Here is a 16,558-nt window from a genome sequence, read left to right on the forward strand (position 1 = left end):
GATGAAGCACAAATAATGTTCAAATATTTACTTTGCACCTTGCGGTCTAGCATTGCTTAGTCTTGCAGGAATGCACCAATGAAGGCTTGTGTGGACATTGCTCTGTCTTAATATAATAATTATTCACCATTCGCTGGCATGCAAAATCAAGCTGCATAGGCAAGCAGAAGTGTCACCTTGTTTCATTTGTAGAGTCCATTCCTACAAGGTTCAAGAAAGCCAGTCGTCGCCAAACCTTCTGTGCAGCACTTCAAGGAACATCAATCGGAAACAAGCAACTCATACCTTGTGATGGCAAGCTCATATGATGCACTTTATTGTCTTCCATTTTGCAGATGTACAGTAAAAGCGTAAACAAAAACAGCCTGGACAAGAGGAATGCATAATGCCTACACGTGATAAGAACAGTCGCAACAACAGTAGTCTAATTACTCTGCCAGTGTGCCAGACAAAATGTTTTATACAAAATGTAGAAAAAAGGAGGAAATGCCTGTAATCTAACAAATGGGAACAATTTAGCCTACCTCCCACAACCATTGTGGGGAAAAAAAAAAAAAAAGAAAAGAAACCAACATAAATAGGCATGGTCCATGTGAAAACGATGAAAGGCTTACACCCTGCACTAACTTCTGTTCTTCTGTCTGCAATCTCGCAGTGGGAATGCCTCACCCTGCCTGAAAATTGCCGACGCCCCCCCAACCCCCCCTTCTGGCCCTACCAAAGCTCGCATGGTAGGTGCACAGATGTGTTCAAAAGGCTCAATACCTGCGCAAGCTACCCCCCGATGAGTACCGGTCCCCAGCGCCAAAGCTACTTCCCACCCCACCATTTGAGAGGCTGTTCGAGTAGCCTCCTCCGCCCACAGCAACGGATGAATGTGAGCCTGCACTGCTGGCGCCTCGACTACTAGTACTACTGCCGACGGTACTGCTCCAGCGATGATGGTGATGGTCTCCGCTGCCACCATTCCATGAAGAAGAGCTCTCTGGCTTGCGTGATGATGAAGAAACCCACTGCTGCGATCCGCTGTTCGAGGTGGCAAAGCTGCTGCCACTGCTGGCCTTGGTCCACGAGGGCACGGCGAATGCGCCGCTGCTGCGGCCAGTGCTGGCCCCATCGTACGACGAATGCTCCCTGCGGCTGGTGCCTTCCGAGCGCCACTCGTCTCTCATCGAGGGCCTTCGCGACGACGACGAAGAGGCTGGTGGCGGCGGCGGTGGTGCGGCCATTGAGCTGCGCGTCCCGTTGTGGCGATAGTCTGAATTGCGACTGCTGGAGAAGCTCTGGCTGCCCAGGGATGAGGAAGGCATGTGGTGGCTGCTGCTGTGCGTGCTGCCGTGTGTGCTACCGTGGCTGCTACCGTGGCCGCTGCTGCTGCTGTGGTGGTGGTGGCTGCTGCTGCTGTGATGACTGTGGCGACTGCTGCTGCTGCCTCCCCCAAAGCGCTCGTCTCGGTCTGAACGCTGGCTCACTGGCTTGCTGGTGCTAGAGGCACTGCTCTCGTATTCTGGCCTGGTGATTATGAGGAGGATTATTAATACCGCTGGTGCGATAGTCGGGACCCAATGCAAGCCGGGCCTTCTTACACTTTTTCTACCTTGTTTTTAAAATTTCATTTGTGGGTTGCATATACCAAAGTTACACATACCGAAGTTGGACTAGCAAGTTCAATAATAATAATAAAAAAAAGATTCCTGCACTCATACCTATAATTCCGCATGGTCACGTGTCCCTATTTCTCTTGCCCACTGATTCAACCTCATGCTGCCAATATTGAGAGCCGAAGGTGCCTACATTGTGGGAGTTTCCCCAGTTGCCCTTATGCAGTTCACTGATGACGCCATCACCATAGCCACAGACATGAGAGCCTCACTCAAATGAAAATGGAGGCAGTGATTTCTTTGCATGATTAAAATCTTAAACACTTTTATATCGCAGCTTCCATCTACGTTAAAAGCCTATCACTCCATACAACCCAGAAATAAAAAAAAGGGGCCCTGAAGAAAGTGTTATAGGGCCCCTCTTTCATTAGTACCAGATTCCCTTTGAACTTGATTCTACAGAAAGCACCATATTAATGCAGGGCTTTGAAATACAGTAGAACCCCGCTGATACGTTTTTGAAGGGACCGTAGGAAATAAACGTAAGAGACGGGAAACGTAAGAGCCGAAAAACAGGAAAAACGCCAAAATATTTAGTGGTACAGAATTTTATTTCAGTGCTTACGAGCAGCACGAAAATTGGCGCGCTCAGCCGCGATCTAGTCGATGGATAGAAACGCGGAGCTGGGGACGGCCTCATCCACAGAAATGTAATCAACGTATGTGATTTTTTTAACACCAGCAGCTGTAGGCATGAAAGAACTAAGCACACGCAATCGCGACCAGCGCGGCGAGTCCGACCGCGAACCGCGCGCACGACCATGCGAGCTCCAACCAGCTCGAACTCCTCCCGTCCTCCGACAAATAACGATGATGATGAGTCTACGCCAACGCGATGGCAGACGTGAATGCCAATCTGGAAGGCCTTGCTTTCGCAAGCAATTACGTCATAGACGCCATGTTTGTGCAATACAAATCTCAAAGGCTATGCTTTTGTCAATAGTAAATGCCAATCTCGAAGGCCTTGCTTTCGCGAGCAACTATGTCATAGACGCCATCTTTGCAATATGAATCTCGAAGGCCACGCTTTTGTGTGCATCAATTGAAGGATCTTGTTGCTTGCGCCTCTCATGCGGCTAATATTATGGTCAAACCAGGCCAAGCTGCGTGAAAATGCACCATGGCCGCTCTCTCCGGTAGTCACTCGGTCGGCTCCGAGCGCACTTCGCGACGTATCATACGGGAACGGTCCGACAGTTACGACGTTACAGCGGGGTTCCCAATATATTGTATCCTATGGGAGCTATGCCGGGACTGGCGCAAAACGACGTAACAGCCGGGAAAACGCAGCAGTGAGGAACGTAACAGCGGGGTTCTACTGTACATGTTATACGAGGAAGGCAGCACAGCTAACACACACCGTCAAATGAAAAAGTTGGTAGTTGAAAGTTCTTTACCGAATGCAGAGAGCTACATGTGAGAGGTGTCAAGCTTCAGTACAATGAAGGACTTGCACTAGGAGGGGCCCAACATACAACAGCAGCACTGCCACTTTGCTGGCACACACGCTTAGCACGAGGCATCTCCCATGACCTACTCTACAAATTTTCACGATTGTGTCTAGCATTCGAGTGATGAAGATGTCAGTTCCTCTTGAAGCTAGGAGTTTGCACAGCGAAAGTCAAAAGATGTGCACAACACTGACAAATTTCTGCAGTTAGCACGATACAGCCCATTTACCTGCTGGTAGCCTTTAAAAACATCTCGTCTTTACCAAGGGCTTCACTTATTACTTACAGCATGTTCCACCGTTCATCACCGCAGCTTTACGAACAATTTAATAAAAGCATATGCAGGCCTATTGGTCAGCTCTGTCGGAGCACTCCAGGACCATTGGCAAAGTTATAGTTTAAGACTGATACCAGAAAACTTCAGAATTAGGGCTGCCAAAAAGCATGATTTATCTCCACTTTTGCATTTTGAAACACCCAAAACTTACGACCCCAATTAAAAAGAAGAATCACAACAATGAAGTACCCAACCCTACCTACGAGGAGAGTTAAAGTGTACTGATGAATATGTTCCGGCTACGCGGTTCACTAACCTAGACGGATGGGATCGCCTCCGCTCTGCGTAAAACGTGTCTTCCTCCCTTCGGTCGGGCACGAGTGGTCGCTTGATAGCTCGCCGTGTTTCTTCTACCCGGCTGAAATATAAAGGCAAGCAAACGCTCAAGAAAAAGGCTGCAATGCTTTTGGAGGCACATCATAACAAGATTATACAGGGTGTCCAAGCTACCTCTACCTCAAACAAAACATTTAACACAAACACACACACAAAAAGAAGGCACTCAAAAAACCGTACAGGCAGCACATTAACCCTTTGTGCAACAGCGGGACACATACGTCCCACTTTTCCGTCTGCAGAAAAGATTTTCTCCCACATCACCCGTTGCAATTAGTGCAATGATAAGTAACTTAGATCTTACCCAAGTCTTTTTATTCTTGAAGAAAAATCTTTTACCACCCTTTCAAAGGGCGGAAGTAGTGTTACAGTGACGTTGAATTTCGATCAATTTTTCATGATAGTTTCTGAATTTTCTTCTTCCCCCAGATAGAAAGAACCTACCAATCAAAATACTGGATAATTTCCTCTTTTCCTGGTGTTTCAAAGAGGTGATTTTACCTTCCATTCATCACGTGTTTATTTTATCGATAAATGCATCGAAACAATCCGCTGCGATATTGCCACGCTCATTCCTCAACGTAATTGTGGATATTGATGCGTGGAAATATTCTTGATATCATATACCCAGGGATGCAACAGCCGAAATAGGATTTGGAGCAATTTTTGGAGCAGCAAAATGTTGCTTTTGGAGCACAAAAATCCAAATTTGGAACAGGTTACGAAAAAAAACAACCTGAATTTCTTAGCCCGAAATCCCATATTTGGAGCAGTATAACGAAGAAGGCTTACTTTCAGAAAACAAAATATGTAAAAACCATTCAACATCAGCTAATTCGTGCACAGTGCACGTGAACACTGCTATTTCAATAAAAGCAGTGTGTTGAGCCACCCCACAGTGCGAACAATGACTAAGTCCACATTAGCATTTGCAGGACCTGTCAAATTCAACAGGCACTGAAAATGCTATAGTGGACCTGCGAACCTGGCAACCTGGAAATTTGGGAGATTCGTAAAGCAGGAGCAAGTGGGGGTAGCGAAGAAATAAAACTGGCATACGCTTTTGTCTATTGTTTCTCAAGGCTGCAGAAACGCCATACACAACAGCTTCAGATGATTGCCAATAATTTTTTAGACCTCAGCGATCATGCTAGTACTCGTAATTACACGGCGCATACACGAATGAGTAATTAAGGAACAAAATGTGCTGTCGCTGACAGCTAGCACCCCCCCCCTAATAGTCCCTTCTAAATCTCAGTATGCTTTTCCGTAGGACACAAGTCTACTGCGGCAAAAGTGGCTTAAAAAGCGTTCTACATGCAATAAAACAAGCATCAGGAAATTTCAGAACTACTGTCCTATTGCGATAGCAACTACATGGGCACTCTCGACAAGTTTTTGCCATCATCTCCCGTATAAAGTCCAAATTGATAACATACCCTGAGCACAGTATGTTCTACCGCGGGTAAAAGCGCGCCAGTGCGGGCGACAAACATGGCTGAAGCGGATATCAAACGAGCCAGCCCATCTCCGTTGCTCGGAAGGTGCATGCGATAACACCACTCCGCTCGAGAAGCCTGCCATCGAAGCATAGAGGAAACGCCCCGTCCGTCTCGAACGAGCATGAAAAGACGTGAAAGGGGGGCGGGGGGGGCTGTCGCTCGAGCAGCAACTTTGAACTTTGATTCTAAGGACGTGGTCGCGATCGCTGGCGCGCGCGCTACCTCGGCAGCCATCAGCGGGCGGCTCATATATCCTGCTACGCACTGCGCTCTCAATGCAAAGACACTGTGCAGCAAGATCATCTTTCCCTACAGCAGCCGTATTATCTTACACCAACGTTTTGTAGAGTTACGCGAGATTGGATACAAAACAGTTTGCTGCCAGCCTCACTTCGTATACCGTTACAATTTGTTGCTATCGCATTCATTGCTTCGTCCTTGCGGTGAAACTGATTTTTTTCTTTTCTTTCGCGGGGGGGGGTTAGGGTCTGCGCGTCTGTATTGGATGACGATGCCCATACTGCAGATGACCAATGCGGCCTCCATTTCTCGCTCAAATTTGCGCAACTGTGAAAATTTAAAGCTGGTGGGGCATTTTGGCACAGCGTGGCGCAATTTTAACAAATTTTACGGTTTTAGCGCAGCTTGGCGCAAAAGTAAGGAATTGTATCAAATTGGCACAATTGGCGCAGCTGTTGCATCCCTGATATGCCTCTTGAAAAGTAGGCACACATTCAGGGACAACAGCTGTACTCTACAATTTTGACAGCCAAAGCAAGGACAGGCAAATGGACAAAAAATGGCTGGTACATGCGAGAACAGACCACAGCGCTATGACAGCCCACAAGAGGCGCAGGTTCAGGTGGTGTTCTACAGCTGGAATGAGGTCCCCACCACAGGCGTGCGCACAGGGGGGCGGCCGGCCCCCCTGATCACCTAAGAGGGGGGGGGGGGCGCAAAATCTGCACCGTACATTGACTTAGTAGGGAGGGGGGGCGCTGCGATGAACCTTTGGCCCCCCTGATGGGGAACCCTGCGCACGCCTATGGTCCCCACAACTTTCCTCAACACACCTTGAGAAGAGATACGCTGTGCCACTTGTTTCGACCGCTTCATCCCAAATACCAGTTGATGCAATCTCGAGATGGTGCCTTCACGAGACAGTGGGACAGTGTTTCCCCACTTTTTTTCACTAAACTACTGGCTTGATTTAGATGAAGTTAGTTTCATACTATTTCTTTGTAGCTTATATGAATATACCACAGCCGGTTTTCATATGATCGTGTCAAAAATATAGGCAAACCCACAAAGGGTTAACGTTAGTCATGTGTACTTGAAATCAATATTTTTTTAATAACTAAGTAATCATTTTAATTGGTCAACTTTTAAAATTATTGCTTCAATTGTTAAAGGGGTCATGAAACGAAAATGAAACTTCCCGGTTGCAATTTTCCCTGATTTAATACGGATTAGACATACCAATTCCGAAATATTTCGGCACAATATCCATTCTGTAATTAATGACACCCATTTGAAATCACAGTTCTTTGGAGATCGCTAGCGACCATGCGCGACCGTCGGCCGCTAAAAGCACTAAAATGTGACGTCAGTGATACGTCATGTTAAGAGAAGTTACAAAGAGAGCGTTCGCTTTATTTTGCTCTGAAGTAATATAATAATAGGATACTAAAAAAAAAAAAGCAGCAGAGCTATTTTGGCGCTCTGAGTTCTAAGCTGTACAATCACAGTGAGTGATCTGCTCGGTTCCGCTTTCAAGTACATCCGGGCTCTTTCACGTGTGTATCCATGCCTTCCCGTCGGTTTGCTGCAACGTTGGTTTGCTGGGCTCGGTCGGTGCAGTCAGTGCAGCGTCGCAAGTTGTGTTCTACTGTGTGTTCTCGGTGGCTTAGTCCTCGCTATGGCAACTGTGTGCGTCGTCAGACAGTGCCGCACAACTTATGAAAGTGCAAACAACGTTCGCTTTCACAAGCTGCCCAGCGAGCCACAGCGCAGAGCAGTGTGGCTTCGAGCTATCAACCGCGATGGCCCCGATGGTCTGGGCTCAGAGAGTGGTTTCGTGTGTTCCGACCACTTTCTGCCAGAAGACTACCAAACCAACCTCAATGTCCTTCGGAGTCTCAGTTTGGACACAGAAAACGCTCGCCTCAAGCGTGACGCCGTACCGACGCAGAACCTCTTGCTCGACGCACCACCGAAAAAGCTCAGGAGGTGTGAGGTCATGGTCGGGGCTTCCGCTAGCGCAGGTTTTTCCACGTGGTCTCGATACAGGTGCCTCCACGGCGCAGGCTTCTTCACCGTCGTCGCCGCTGCCGCTGTCTTGCTCTGACGATGGCCGGTCTCGCACCCGCATGGGTGCGTCGGCGTACGGCTCAAAGCCTAACAGCCGACTCCGCTCTAGCAGACGACGCTGTAGTTCGGGAAGGTCAGCCATCGCCCGCTGTGTGTCCATGATGTTATGGTGTTGCCGGCACCACAATCTAAACAGTATGATGCTACGAACCACGGTCAACTATAACTCAAAAACATCGCTGCGTCGCCATGTTTTGTCAACGACAGAGACTTTTCATTGGCTGTCTTAAAATGACGTCAGCTACACAGTTGACTGGAACGTGAGCGGGGAAACCGAAATTGCGCTTTTTTAGTAATTCAGCGAACCCAGACATCAAACGAGTCGATGTATAGTACTAAATGGACGGCCAGGATTCTGAATACACACGTAGTTGAAAATTTTTGGAGGACGTTTCACGACCCCTTTAACATGCCAATTTTATGTTGTAGGCCACCTTCAACAACTTCGGAATCGAACACTAATTTTGTGTTGAACTCTACTTGTTTGTGAATATAAAAGACGCCCGCTGCCACTCATACGCTTCCTAGTGGACTTTGATGGATACACTGCATTCTTTCATCATCGTATCGAACAGGGCTTCGCCATGTAAGATGGTGCGATAGGCTTCAGGATTTAATTGGCAGTGAAATAAGTGTAGACATCTGCTGATGCAAAAATGTTCTTATGCAGCACTTGGCATGGCTTTAACCTCCCACACACTCCTATCTACGAAATGAGAGTATAATCATAAGTGCACCGCAACGGTTACCTTGCTTATAAAGTTCTTTGCAACAGGCCATAGCGCTTGCCCATATGATACAAAACGTAGTGATCCACCTCACATTACTAAACACACTGCAAGCAACACAGCATTCAACATCACTCAGTCACGGATGGCAGATGGTACCACGGTATGCACTTGCACCCAGTACGAATCATAGTCAAAGTAAGCCGACACAAAGTAATGCACAAAGCTTACCCAACGTACAGTTGCCTCTGGCGAAGCTCTTCTCGCTCCTTCTGAATGCGCTCCCTCTCCTGACGTTGTTTCTCACGTTCAAGACAGATGAGCTCGAGCTTTTCACGTTCCAGCTTTTCTCGTTCAATCCTGAGAGAAGGTGCCACACAGAGAACATAAAGGTTACTGACTCGGCCCTCGTACATACTACTTTCGCGTCACAAATTGAATGACCGCGATTACTATCGTGCATTCAGAAGGGGTGTGCGAATATTCGAGTTTCGAATTCGAATCGAATAGTTCCTAATCGAATAATTCGATTCGACTTTCGAATAGCTAGTATTTGAAGTTTCAAATAATTCGATAGGACAAATATCTATAATGCGACAAAGGCCAATGGTGCAACTTGGTTAGGAAAGGGTGGCTAAAACTAATGCTAGCGTCGTCGTTCGGTAAACTTTCACTGACAACCTGGTTCAAAAGCGAGCGCATGTTGATCTCAAAGGAGATTATGTCATTTCTGGATGTAGGAAAACACATGAGCAAACTGTCAAGACCTTCACAACTTCGCTCCGGAAACGAAGGCCCAGGCTTATTGCGTAGTTTGGTCGCATATGCCGCAAGCGCCGTAAAACGACCCGACTTTGGCCTGCGAAACGCTCGGTGATTGGCTTTGCCTGTAAAAATTTGTTCACGCTGGGCAGTCACCACTGCCGCACCGCACCACTAGTTGAGAAACCCCCATCGTTCCGGCGCGCAGTTAAAACTCTGCTGTGAATAGGCGACCGAAGGCTTTTGGGCCCACAGCACCCACGGCGATGAAGCACAACATTACCGTTGTCAGATGAGCCTTGTTGCCCGACTATGGGGAAAGAAAACTAGCTACTGTACCCCCCTTTGTTAGGAGGTGAGTAGTGCCGCTGCTGACTGGAATGGCGGCTCTTCTATCAACATGCCTACGTGCCCATAAAGGCTGAAACAAAAGCCACTCCCGAACAAATGTGCAATGAAGCTGTCAGCATGCCGTGGCGTCCATGATTTTTCCTTTGTCCTGCCGTGACTGGCAATACACATTTCGTGTAAATATACGATTCGATATTCGATATTTTTGGTCACTATTCGGCACTATTCGATTCGAAATCGATTAGAGATTAAATTTCACTATTCGCACACCCCTAGCATTCAGCTATTTTGCAGGCATTTGGCAAGGTAGAAGGTATCATGCAGTGATGAGCGAAGGAGACAATAGCTTAAAGGGACTGACAACCAATCTTTAGGGCACCTATTTTCTTTAGCGCAACGGAAAGCTAACTGGTCAGAGTGTCTAGCCATGGAATGGTAACATGAGAAACGGCATGAAACATTTTTAATCAGAATTTTTATATCTGCGGCGAATATGAAGTCTTATACACACTTGACAACACATGCTGCAAACGGTGAGCGCAAGAGTAGTTCGTGTTTGAGCGCGATGGTTTACTGTGCATGCGCCACAGCTCGACATGGGCCACTGGCGGCCGCGAAGGCAGCGCCGCTTCTCACCGTGCAACTCCTTTTACGTCGTAGGCAGGACATTAACAGAGTGGGGATAGATAATAATATACATACTCTAACTTTGAGGACCAATTATGGCACACATAACAGCATCAGACTACGTGACTAGGTACAGCAAAGTGACCGACTTCATAATCCAGCTTCAAGGCTAATAATAATAATACTATTTGGGGTTTAACGTCCCAAAACCACGACATGATTACGAGAGACGCCAAAGTGGAGGGCGCCGGAAATTTCGACCATTGGGTTCTTTAACGTGCACCTAATAAGTACACAGGCATCAAATACTTTCGCCTCCACCGAAAATGCAGCCGCCGCGGCCAGGATTCGATCCCACGACCGTCGTGTCAGCAGTCAAGCGCCATAACCACTAAACCACCGTGGCGGAGCATCCAGCTTCAAGGCTCTTCCGCTAGGCTGTGCGACATACCTGTTTTTGTTATTTTTAAGCACGATTTAAAAATATAAATCCCACTCAACACAAAAAGGATGCTGGAATCTGTCACTATATTTCACGATCTTTTCATTTCTACCAGGATCTAATCACACCTTCTGCACAGTTGTCGGTCCCTTTAATGGGAACACAGCAACATGAGTGCATTAGCTGGGGGAGTTGGTACGATTTCATGATGAAACCAGCACACAAACACAACGAACATGGAAAAAAGAGGGCAACATGCTGCACTCACAACCAAGGTTAGTTGGAAGAACAACGAAGATGAAAAATCATGAGGTGAGTCCAGTTCACATCTCAAGGTACAACAACTTAGTTACCTAGGTACCTTTTACCAAGGTACCTTTTAGTGTTGCTTGTGCTCGTGCACTGGTTTCATCATGTGCAGCGAAGACAAGCAGAAGCAAGAAGCATCCTTAGAAATGGGACACAAATGACAATGTACGTTTTGAAACTTTATCTGAGCTGCGCGCCTTGTTTTTTTGTGCAACGTGCGCCAAATGCCGAGCGCCTTGTTTTTTTTTATGTTGTTGTCCGCGCCTTCGGAGGCGTTTCATTGTCTTTTTACGTCGGCGCCGCATTATGTTGCAGGGAGCTTCGACAGCGACGTGCGGGCCTAAGGAGCTTCGCTCATAAAAAATGTTGAAACAAAGGAACCTTACCTGAGACGCTCTCGCTCACGTTCCAGTCTGTAAGCTTCTTCCCTCTGCTTGCGTTCAAGCTCTCGCTGGCGCAGGGTGTCCTGATAGTTGCGTCGCTCCTCTTCACGCAGATCAATACGCTCTCGCACGCGCATGCGCTCCTCCTGCGTGGACACAGGAAAACGTAAAGCCCTTTCTACTTCCACTTGCTAAGAAAGTTGCAAAGCTGAGCTCAGAGGCGAGATAGCTGAAATTGATTTGGGAGCAGTTTTTGGAGCAGCGAAATTTCCATTATGGAGTAGAAGAACCCTGATTTGGAGCAGTTAGCGAAAATTTTTATGTCCTCTCAGGAGCTTGAAAAACAGTATCAACTTGGGGGGACAAGTACATATTTAAATTGACCTAGGATAAACGTAACACTGAAGCAGCCGTTGGAGAAAGTATCGCCTGGTATGAACTACACTACCTCTTTAAACACTATGCGACCTATCTAGCCCGAGTAATAACGCATGAAATAATTGAAAAAAAAAAAAAAAAAGAAAAAGGTTCTGTAAACTAGGTTCACTTCCTAAAATATTGAAAAAAAAAACAACAACAACAAAAAGTGATTACATAGCAACAGCCCTTTTAAGATCAGTTAAATAATTTAGCAGATTACTGCTTTGGCTTTTATTGCCAAAGCAATCCAAATTATATGGACATTCTGAATAGGTTTTTGCCGTCAGCATCGCAGCCATGTTCCGTATAAAGTCGAAATCGATAACATCCCCCGCGCATCATATGTTTTAGCACGCGAGCGAGGGCCATGAATGCGGCCGAGGCAGAGATGAAAAGAGCTGACGCTGACTGATCCCCATTGCACGGAGGGCGCATGCAATAACATAACACCGCATGCCAGGCCTGCCGTTGATTGCTACTCATGCAGGGAGGAAACACACCGCCCGTCTTGAAGGAGCACGAAGGAACGCGAGGGAAAGGGGGGGGGGTGTCGCTCGAGCAGCAACTGTGGACTTTCGACTTTAAGGGCGCGCTCACGATATCTCCGCTGGCATCACAGACGGCTCATATACCCTTCTAAGTGCTGTATTTTCAACGCTTCTCTCGTTTGAGCAGCCGTATTCTCTTACACCAGCGTTTTGTAGTTACGCGAGATCGGATCCGTAAGTGTTAGCTGCCAGCCTTACTTCGTATAATATTACAATTTGATGCTATCGCATTCATTGCTGCACTTGCGGTGAAACTGATTTTTTTGTAGATCTCCTTATTTAGCTTTTCAAGTTTCTCCAGAGCTTCCTGTAGGTCATTGTTTGTAAGGAGGACATCACAATAAGCGCCTTCAGCTCGGCCGCGCGGTTGGTGTAGCGTCAAACCTACTGCATGCTTTAACAGGCGACAACAAAGGCGTGCTACCACCGTTCGGTGGTCCCTCGTGCGGGACCACCTTCAAGAGCGCGGTGTGGGCGCCAAGATACCTCGCCGCAGTGACTATCTCATAAAGCTATCTTGCACTGACTATCACGTATGGTACTGTAGGCATAGCGGCGTTGTAACTGTAAGGCACGCTTTTATTGGGGAACGACACAAAGGCGCTTCGCATCAGTCCGCTGCCAGCTTCGGCGTGAAAAACTGCCAGAGCATCGCGGAAAAGCGCCGCATGCAGGAAGCTAGTTGTCGCCGCGTTGATGCAACAAGGGTGATGCCTCTCCCATGCACAGTATGGGTCGTAACGGTACGCTCCCACAGCCAATGTGTGCATAGGCAACACCACCTAGACTTTTTTTCAAGGCCTCGGCAAGCCTCCATCTCGACAGCGTGACGTCACTGCTGTGAGATCTGTGAGAAAGCAATGCTCGACTGGCTGGAATCAGAATGGCTTGCGGCTTCTGTTCGCCAAATACACAGACAATCTCTTTTGCTTCGAAACAAGTTTTCAGAAGGCAAACTGAAAGAAATTATTACCTACTATCTAACAAAAAGAGCTTTGCAATATTTTATCTTTCAAATGATGTACTTATTTACTTGATTTATTCACGCTTTAAGCATTTTCGTGCACAGCCGAGCGAAGTTGGCAGTGCATGACAATGCGTCTGGCCACACTGATCTTACGTGCTAGCTCGCTCTGCTGGCTGTTGTGGTTGTAGGCTAGTGGCATCTTGTTACCGCTCACACTTTCTTTCTCTTGTGCTGTGTGAGCATGGTTGGGTAAACTACGCAATATGCCTGGATGCTGCTGTGCACCGGGGTGCAACTCTAACTATGCTCATGGACCTAAAGCGCGCGTCTATCGGTTTCTGATGGACGCCGACCAAAGAACCGCATGGACGAGAGCAATCCCTCGCAAGGATTTTGCGACCACAAAGTACACTGTGGTAAGTGCATTCTTTCACTTGTTGCAGGTGCCTACGCATGTGTAAACTCACTCAGCTATGCAACTGAAAACCTTTCAATTTTCATTATTTGTGAGCTAAGCTTTCGAGGCACTTGCAGCGTATTTTACGAAGGACATGAGACACGCAGTGTTAGTAATCGTGCTGTTTGCCTAATTTTTGTTTTCGCGCGACCAGCCTTGACAAACAGATACTTTCCTCGCAATCTAACGCCTAGCTGATGGCCTGAGTCGCTCTAAACAGACTGCAGTGCCTTATCGAATCCTATGAGAGTTAGATTTAATAAACAGCGCTCGCCTGTTGGGCCGCCTAACAAGGCATTGTTACTACGATAATGCCTAATAATACAGCCACATTTTCTGATATGTAGTTGACTAATGTCCACTAACTTTTTCTTGCTTGATTTTTGTGCTATAAGCTCTGTTTCATTTTTCTTTTTTTCAGGTGTGTGAGAAGCACTTTCTTACAAGTGATTTTGTGACTACTTCGACCTATCGAGATGAGAAAACGGACGAGTACTTGAAGTTCCTCTCTAGCTGAGACGACTCAAGTCTGGTGCTATCCCGAGCCTATTTCCAAACTACCCTTTGTATCTTTCTCGTCCAACTACTGTTGTCCGGGAAGGCCCTGAAGAGAAGTGGCTTCGTCTAGAGGGACAATCACTACAGGAGGCAATAAGGCAGTCCGTTGAAGCTCACGAAGAGGAGAAGAAAAAGAATAACATCAGTACTTTTGAGGACTTGCTCACCCCTCTGACAAGTTTCCAGACAAACACCTTCTGGACAAAACTTGTTACTCACGACAAAGTCCTCTTCCTAAACTTCGATTCTCAAGAAGCTCCAACTGTGCGATTTTCTGTGACAGTGTCAGCTGATTTGATCGTGAAAGTGTTCGTTGGTAATGTGCAGCTTAACAAGCTCGGGACCCTCGTGCTTCCTGTTTGTTTGTGTGATCTGCGGGAAATCGACAAGGTCCTTATTGCCATGCAAAGCTTGGCAGGAAACCTTTCCGACAGCGAAGAACGCTTGCAGATTGTCTTGAAGAAAACAATGGAAACACTGGATGAACTAGCGTCACAAAGTTTCCCACATGAGTGGCAAGTGGAAGTTGTCAAGTTTGTAAAATAACAAGTCAGCATTTTACTGAGCAGAACTTCGAGATACCCTGCGGACTTGCTGGTATTTGCTAGCCTTGTGTTCACAATATCTCCACATGCGTATAGATTTATTAGGTCCACATCAAAGTTGTAACTTCCACATCCCGACACAATTAGACGTGTCTGTGGCTCATACCATGTAAACCAATGCTCTATTTCTGTCGTATGCAAAGAGGCTGGCCGTAGGAATGGATGACCACGAAAAAACTGACGCTTGTCATGGAAGAAATTCATCTCTGCAGCCATACATTTACTACAAAGGTGGTGGTCTAGTAGGAATGGCTACAAACAGTCAAAACGCAGCAAAAACTGCATATGCATACCTGCCAAGTTTGGAGAAACGGAATCCGGGAGATCTATCTACTCAACAGGGGGGGGGGTACTGCGATAGCAATTATATGGACACTGTCAGCGGGATTTTGCGGTCGCCGCTGATCTGTACAGAGTCCAAACCGATAACACCGCTTACGCATCTTCTGTTTCACGTGCGAGTAAATGCGCGCTAGCGCTAGGGGCAAACGCAGTTGAAGCAGAGATGAAACGACCCGGCCGTCACCGTCGCGCGAAGGGCACATGCGATAACATCGCTCCGCGTGCGAGGCCTGTCGTCGCTTGCTTACCAGTTATTTCGTCAGGCAAGGGACCACAAGGGGCGCCGTTGAGACGGAGACGCTCGCAAGCGCTGTCGAACACGCTATCTCGACAGACGTCGGTAACGGCTACCCTTTTAAGTGCTGGGCTCTCCACTTAAAGCAGTAGTGACACAAACTTTTGAAGGCGAGATAACTTGTGGGATAGATTTGTGTGTACACAAACGCATCATCTACGAAACATTAACGACTGATATAACCTATAACACATTTAGGATCAATTTTTAAATTTCGTGTAGCGCATCTGTACGCGAAACGTCCCACCTCGCGTCACCGTGACGCACGGGGCGCGCAATGCACTGGACGCGTGGGGCAAAACTGGATTTCCGGGAGATTTTGCTATAACCCGTACAACCGGGAGAAACATTCAAAATCAGGGAGTCTCCCGGGTAATCCGGGAGACTTGGCAGGTATGCATATGCGTTTATGATTCAAAGCCTCCTGTCGTCAAGCAAAGACGCAGTGCACATCCTTCCAGTGGCGAAAATAGATGCAATACAGCTGCATCAATTTCTTCGTGAGCTCATTAATGGGCTGGAGGCTACAGGATTTCGAGTAATCGCGGTTGTTTCAGACAACAACTCCATCAATGGGAAGGCAATGTCATTTTTTTCAGAGCCACGGAAGGTTGATACGGTCTACAAGCATCCATCAGACCAATCAAGACCACTGTTTTTTATTTTAGATTCTGTTCATGTTTTAAAATGCATACGAAACAATTGGCTTAACCAGTGTAACAGTGGTAAATGTATGTTTTTTCCTGACATCAATGGACTACCTGACAAGCCATGCGTGCTAACAGCTTCATTCAACACGATGCTAGAGCTTCATGAGAGAGAGAGAAATGAGCTTGTACAACTTGCTCAAACATTGTCTTTTTTTTAACAGTTTCACAATCGCAGCTCTCAACAGTGCAAAAGCAGCAGAACTGCAGCATGCCAAAAGCACGGCCGATTTTATCAGCACTGTCAATGTGGTGGCGCATAGTGAATGTTAAGACGCCGGATAAAGGGAGGCGCCTTCGAGATGACTTCCAAGGGCCCATAAAGGCAGTTTGTTGACCCCAAGTCGAGTTTTTCAACAAAATAGTCAGTTGGCTCGACTACTGGAAAAGCCTCAAGCAT

The 16,558-nt window shown here is 47.0% G+C and overlaps 1 protein-coding gene across 3 annotated transcripts in view; it reads right to left on the reverse strand.

Annotated features, from left to right (window-relative positions):
- Positions 1–284: 284 nt before the first annotated feature.
- The window catches only part of LOC119393767 (SAFB-like transcription modulator), a 45,115-nt gene continuing 28,841 nt past the window's right edge, over positions 285–16,558 (reverse strand). For all 3 annotated transcript variants that reach the window (XM_037660917.2, XM_037660916.2, XM_037660913.2), the window contains 4 exons: positions 11,263–11,405; positions 8,617–8,745; positions 3,706–3,807; positions 285–1,512 (listed from right to left, as the gene is read on the reverse strand). In XM_037660917.2, coding sequence (XP_037516845.1) covers positions 759–1,512; positions 3,706–3,807; positions 8,617–8,745; positions 11,263–11,405 — 1,128 coding nt within the window. In that variant the 3' untranslated portion in view covers positions 285–758. The remainder of the gene's footprint in view (positions 1,513–3,705; positions 3,808–8,616; positions 8,746–11,262; positions 11,406–16,558) is intronic.

Source organism: Rhipicephalus sanguineus, chromosome 5 (assembly GCF_013339695.2).
Source record: "Rhipicephalus sanguineus isolate Rsan-2018 chromosome 5, BIME_Rsan_1.4, whole genome shotgun sequence".
Taxonomy (NCBI): Eukaryota; Metazoa; Arthropoda; class Arachnida; order Ixodida; family Ixodidae; genus Rhipicephalus; species Rhipicephalus sanguineus.